Below are 7,387 nucleotides of genomic sequence, written 5' to 3' on the forward strand. Positions count from 1 at the left end.
ACTGAGTTTAGTGCTTTTTCCTGATTGCAAAAAATATAAAAGTACTGTAGGCAATTACTAAGGCTTCCACTATGCTTCAGTGATTGGTATTGTTCATTTTGTATCACACAAAGTGAAGTGTTTTCAGGCTTCCATTAAGCTTCAATGATTGATAGAGGTTTACATTGCTCACGAAGTTGATTCATAGAGACCTCAGCATTCATAGATGGAATATTAAATAATTTTTATTATTTCTTTTTATTGTGCAACCAATCCTTGATTTTTAGTTTTACAAGTTATGAGATTTAGGTAAGCATATTAATAAAATATTTGTATAATCTTGTGTAACCAGTTAACTTTAGTTCCAATTTGGCACCATAAAAATAACCCTCACCAACTTGGGCATTGATAAATATCTCCCTCACTAAGAGCCCCAACTGTCTAAACATACAGTACATTAATATACAGTGGAACCTCACCCAATGGTCGCCTTCGTATTGTATGGCGTTTGACCCATCATTACTATTGAAAAATGCTAATTAGATTTTTTTTAATTTTGCACAGTATAAATTAACTTCAATTCAACTGTCACATCACTATCCTGGAAAATGTTCAATTTTAGATTTTACAGCAGCCAGTTCTAAATTGGCAACTGATTATTTTTCAGATAAATCTCTAACAGTTCCTTTATTCTTGAAATTATTGAGGAGGATTACTGATGCATTTACATCATAGTATTAGGTCTACTAAACTTACACACACGTGCATGCGCACACACACATCTGACAGTCTGGTTTTATAGAAAAAAATTTATTCTTCACTAATACAGTTATGTTCTCTAAAGGTGTTTAACTACTATAATAGAAAAATGCATGAAAGGGGCTAAATTCACTAACAAGTCAACTTTCATAATGTCATGAAATGGACATCGTGTGGCATTAATCATCTTAGAATATAAATAATTCAGTTGGGATGACAAAACGAGAACAATTATTTGTCAATCACAGACCTTGCTATAGTTTAATTGCAGCTGGAAATAACTGGAAAAACAATGAACCAAGTGGGATACACATTGACATGACAAGTACAGTACCGCAAGAAAACTATGTAAAGCATAAAATTCACCACCAAGAAAAGCGTGAGGTCGCACCACTTCCGCAAGTTACAGTAATACATAGTAAACCCTTGATTTAATGGACTAACAGGAAGAGAGCCAGTGGTCAGTAAAGGTGATTGTGATGGAGAGGAGATTGGCTGTGATGATCATAACAGTAATGGACACTTCTGTAACCCATAGACATTTTTTCCACATCAATTAACCCATAGGATTTGGTCCAGTATTTCCAAGGTCCATTCAGTCAAGGATTTACTGTGTATTTATGTATTATTATTATATGAATCTTTAATTTACAGACTATAATTTTGTTTTGAATATTTAATTACAAAAGTTTGTTCTCAAGAGGTTGCCTTGTTATTAAGGCCAGCTGCCGCCAATTCAACGGGTGACGTTAGTGATGTTCCACTGTATAGATTCATTCATTTAAAGATTTATAGCTTTATATATATTAACAATTCCTTAAGGTTATCTAACCTTACTAAATCATTTAATTAAACATTCAATAAAACTCATGGCCAACATGTAGAATAATCCATTGTAGTTCGGATAACAAAATAAACAGCGTTAGTCATAGTTGGCTTAAACTTTTTCTACTTACCAAAGACAAAAGGTAGACTGACTTTATTATTGGTGTTCAGATACTGAATACCACAATTTAAAAAGCTACCTTAGGATGAGGCACACAGTGCCATCCATTTGTATGTGCTCTCATCAATTGTCATACTGAGCACACCAAAACTAATTACAATACTTTAAGTATATAATTATTATTGTTAATTACATACCTTCAATGCTAAAAATGTTTAACATGAAAAAGTTAACAGTGTATAAAAAGCAAAAAGTGTGGGATAGGAAGAAAAGATGTGGAGTCTTGAAAACCTGTATTTTTAAAGTTAACAAACGCAACAAGTAATGTTCTTTCCTATTAACAATAGAAGCCATTTGTTTATATCCACGAAAAATCTAAAGTACTACGCGCTTTCCAGTGCGTGGGTAGTGGCAGAGTTTCAATAGCTGCTTTAGCGTTTGGGACGTAATCCCTACACGCACCACAACAGTGGCCAAACAGTGGGCTGTTCTTCCCATTTGTCTTTTGCTATATGGAGTGTGTTCCTTGGCTAGCCGCTCCACACTGCACAAACAACCCACGAACTTTCACACACACAGACACACAAACACACACGTGCCGCCACAACACACACACATGCACCACACACACACACACCACAACATACACACGTGCCACAACACCCACCCACTCCCACACACACACCCCCACACATACAAGCACCCCAACAACACACACCCACAAAACAAAACATGTGTACACAAAACATACACAGTTGCAAACATGTGCAACCAAAAACAAACACACACATACACACATCAGATAATGGACAAAGAGAAGAAGTACAAGGCCTTTTCCTATCAAACTTCCACTGATCTTACACTTCCTCAGTCCTAGAATTAGTTGACAAACGAAAGGTTAGTGTCGTGGCTGACATGAGACGAGCATCACAAAATGACTGACTGAAGATTTACAGAAGGTTTAATCTTGGTTATCTCTACCAGTTTACATTAACATTTATTGGATTTACAACATTTCAGTATTTAGAAAATCTTCCACTTTCTCTACAGAAAAGAATGAAATAACTGTTTGCTATTGACTACAATTTGTTATGTGTAATTGTTTGGTGAACAGCCCAGAGAACTGACTTAAAACTAATGCATATTTGCCACACCTAAGAACAGGATGGGAGCGGGCAGACCACGCACACAGACACCAAGTCAACCTGGAGTGGGAAAGTGTGATGGAGGAGGGTAGATGGTGTTTAAGATAAAGGAATTAAGGACAGGCTATGCAGATCAAAAGATTAGGAGGGAAGGGGTACGAGATGAGGGCAAGCTTAACAGCATCCCATAAGGCGAGGAAAGGGGGGAGGGGGAGGCCTACAGGTCAAACTACGAAAGTGTAGTTAGACCCCTTGGCATGCCCAAAATCAGGTAAACTGGTGCTGTAGGAACGTGACAAATTCTTAGGGTTTACTCCTAGGGCGACTGTACTCCATTGCAGGCCTCTGGAGTGCTCCTCACATGGGCACAACAATAAGGATTGGTTCCATTGGCTAGCCAACGTTGTAACAGGTGAAAGGTTGGAAACAACCGTGCACCACTTTATTTGTAATATTGTAATTACATAACATGACAATTACCTTCAGTGATTGAATTATTGACAAGCATCATCACTATTATATATACTTCAAAACAACTATTGCTCCATAAAAACGACCCCCATGATGTTAGGATTATTAGTATTAAATGCAAAGATGTCTAATTAAACCTAGACATCAGTGGTGGTTGTGTGGGTTGAAGTCGGGCTTATAACAAGGCTGGCCTCACCACACAACTTTCAGCAACGCAATGATAATACCACTTAAGCTAAGAGGTACCACCAGTCATACAACCTAGGACTCTTTCTTTCATACACAGCAAATGGACAAAACAATACTGCCAAACATAAACAAAACAGAGATGTATAGACTCTAGCATCAGGAACAGCCAACATGGTTTTAGAAAACAAGAACCAAGAACATTCATGAATATACAAGTTTCCACAACTTCCTTAGAGAGGTTTAAAACATCCTTTGACTACAGGTATAATGGTAATTTGTCCTTAGTATTGTTCAACAGATCTAACCCTCTGGCAAAAACCCTTTACCATTTCTATAATTGGTAGACTATGCAATAACAACCCTTACTATACACAAGACTATTAACAGTAGGACATGATGAAACAAGGGGCGCGGCACACTGTTAACTGAGTTCTTGGCATACACCAGTGAGTGTGGATGTGCACCAGACACAGGCACACGTTACAGCACAGCTGGGTGTGCCCTTTTGTGGTGTGTGTTCAGGGTGGGTTCTGCATGTGACCATGCCCCCAGGAAGACAAAATAGTTGTGGGAGCTCAGTCTACTCGTAATAGTGGAACTGTACAGCACCCACAACCGTTGTTCCTCCCATACATGAGCTGTCACTGCCCTAACCCGTCTGAGCCACCCTGATTATCGCAGTCAAGTCACAATCAGTTGCAGCATAGCCAGCACCTAGGCACCACACTGCAGGCGGCACCCACTAGCTGCTATGGTGGTGACCAAAGGCTGTTGTTGCTGCTGCTTCTGCTACTGCTGCTGATCACACTACTGTTGCTGCCAATGCTGCTGCTGGAGGTGCAGTTGGCCCTGAGAGAGTGGCATGGGGGGCCTAAACTTGGGTCTACACAGCAGTCTCAGTGTGGCTGTGTGAGGACAAGCGTTCCACGTCGATCTCTGGGACTGTCAGCTCTTCTGGATCGGGACACATATCTGCATATTCCAATGAAGACCCCTGAGACAGCCGCTTGCTCAAGGATGACTGCTTCTTCAGCACAGCCGCCAGATTCGGGTTGGAAGGCCGAGCATCAAGCCCCTGTCGAAACGCATTAACTACTCGAATCTGTAGGGAGAGGTCATAAAATTTATTTTAGTTGTGGTTCAAGGTAAGGCCATAGATGCCTTGGACACAACTAAACCACGTACAAAACACCAAACAAGGAGAAACACTAGCTACATTGGTCCAAGGCACTTGAACACTCAAAAGGAATGAGCCATGGGAATAAAAAAAAAACAAGTACAAATTTTGACTTTTCACTGAAACATGAGACATAATTGGCAAAGTGTTCTTTAAGATGAGGGCTTAACTTGACTGTGAGGGTTACTGTGAGAGCTGCTGACAAGTGAGAGGGTGAGGAGTGTGCCTTGCTGCCAACCACGGAACGTAACAGCGTCAGCAATGAGCGGCGGGGGCGAAGAAGCTCACCCGCCGCTCGCACACACAAGCAGAAAGTCATGCTCATTGCAAAGATCCCATGCCAAACTTGAACCGTGTACTGCATCTTCATTAGCTGGCTTATACAGCCTGTTAGGTGCCAATACAAAGAAGAGTTATGATGGTTAGTATGTAAAAAGTTAGAAAACAGAGGTTAAAACCATTCACAAAGTCGATTAAGATATTAAAGTAAAAACTTAACAATAAATAGATCGTGCACTTATACAGAATACTTGAGAGTGTTGCTGGCTGCCATAGGATCTACACGAGTGACGGAGCTCAGTGGCTCTAACGCCGGTGGACACACACTTCAGACATCAAGACAAAGAGTTGGCAGCCAGAGAACGTGGGCACTGCATGTTGGCTGGAGGCTCTCCATAGTGCGCGGCTCATGCGGACATGCGCGCTCCCGGATACAGACCCACTACCGCTTCAATGCTGTCCAACCCTGCTGCTGCTCTTGTTGTGGGGAGAATTTCCAGACAGCAGCAGCAGCAGCAGCAGCAGCAATTACATTTAAAAAAAGGAGGAAGATTATGAAAAATCAGCAGCCCAGCAAAGTTGGCGGCAGGAAGCCCGTCCAGGGCATGTGCCATCAGTGGTGCGTGCACCAAATGGTTAGCTCACACAAACACTCAAACAATATGGGTTTAGGCAGTTACATAATACCCAAACCCACAGGTCCAATCAGTCACAACTTAAGGGTGGGAGGGATTCACAGGATAGGGCAACTACACCAAGATCTGCAGAGACCACACTTTTGTCATTACCACTGACACACAAAGCATGCCACCATGCACACCATCCACTCCAACAGTTAGTTACTAAGAAAACAAGTATGATACACAAAATACTAGTTGCCATTAATAACACCATGTTATATATTTGACAATCTGACAATACATTGTATGTAATAAGACATGTAAAAACAATTTTCTTGCCACAAAATTACACTCAACACTGGCGAAACAGACAAGTCTAGTCTAGTAGTGCCATCTAATTCACCTAGGTCTAGGTCACAAGTCTCACTATAGTCATGCAGGAACAGTTCAAGGAAGTCATACACGGCTGGATGGAAGCAAAAAACAGATATTTAATTCATAAAAATCAACATAATCGAGGTCTCTTACACAATTTTCTTTATTTGTTCTACTGACGTGAGTAAAGACATGCACTTTCTCTGGTCATTTATTGTCATTTATGGGGACAAGTTTAATATTTAAGAAAAATATTAGTAAGGAGCAACCTTTGCTTATAGCTGGGGAATGGGACTGTGTAAATTGTTCTGTGTAAGAGACAGCTTGGAGGCATGATAGGATGGTTTAAATTCAACAATTATTTACCTTTTTGGTTATAGAACACTGATTCAACCAGCCTACAGCTTCCACGAAAGTAAAGAAGCAAACAGCACAGACCAAGGGCAAAGAATTGAGGGGAAGTGAGCGAGCGATCACATTAGTCCAAAATATGAGTCTAAGAAGAGACAAGAGAGAGGGGTGTAGCTTACAGCCTGGTCTGTGGAGGTCTTGCTATACGGTACGGGTATCAGCCGCTCCTGCAACGTGCCTCCAATGACCTGAACCATGAGAATAATAATAACAGTGGTGAGGGCGAGTGGCTACAGTGGTAAGTTAGAGCTGGCCAGGGATGAATTATAAAGCAAAATGTATAGAAGACAAGGGCATGACCCAGTTCTCCACACCATGAGCACCCACAGCCTGGTAAGTGGTAGCTGCTGTCACCTCGCCCACAGTACACGCCCTTGTGTTCTACACACCTTGTCTAAGGCGGCACACGGCATATTAACCGAGTGGTGTATGTACAGTGTGTGGTGTGCAGGGGATAGTGGAGCAGCAGTAGTGGAGTAGAGGCTACAGACAACACACGGGTGTCCACACCTACCCAGGACTCGCCTAGACATTACAGGGGCACGCAGGGATTAATACGCTTACACTCAGGACACCAACTCACGATCTGTGTGGCTCCGGGACCGTTGAAGAAGAAACACATCTTCATGCAGAGAGAGCACAACTTGACTAAAAATAATAATGATGGAAACCCAATAGACTACTACCGCTGCAAGAATCACTACTGTGGGTACACTAGCGAGAACTGATTATGCAGGTGAATACTGTAAATAGGCCTGCTCTAATAGCCACTAATTGTTGAGGACCATAGATTTGGGCTAATGCTGCGGGTGAGGTGTCTAGCACAGTGGCTTACTCACTGAGAATAGCTCAGGTACAAGGGGCTGACAGAAACAGATGATCTGGTTCATACCTCACCCCCATGTGTTTCTCCTTCCTGATCCTCCTACCAGGAAAAATAACAGAATGATTCGCTCAACACCATGTTCATCTAAAAGATAACGAAGGTCAGCTTAAGTCAAAGCCTATATGAAGTTTTCCCTGGAGGCTGGAAAGT

The 7,387-nt window shown here is 41.5% G+C and overlaps 1 protein-coding gene across 1 annotated transcript; it reads right to left on the bottom strand.

The window, feature by feature from the left end:
- Window positions 1-221: 221 nt before the first annotated feature.
- On the bottom strand, window positions 222-6,539 carry LOC138852203 (plasma membrane calcium-transporting ATPase 2-like; the record flags this gene model as incomplete). Its single annotated transcript, XM_070081910.1, is given in 2 exon segments — window positions 222-4,591; window positions 6,471-6,539. Coding segments are annotated over 2 exon segments (288 nt in total), but the record flags the coding sequence as incomplete, so codon positions are not given.
- Between the last annotated feature and the right edge of the window lie 848 nt (window positions 6,540-7,387).

This window comes from Cherax quadricarinatus, unplaced genomic scaffold (assembly GCF_038502225.1).
Source record: "Cherax quadricarinatus isolate ZL_2023a unplaced genomic scaffold, ASM3850222v1 Contig4940, whole genome shotgun sequence".
Lineage (NCBI taxonomy): Eukaryota > Metazoa > Arthropoda > Malacostraca > Decapoda > Parastacidae > Cherax > Cherax quadricarinatus.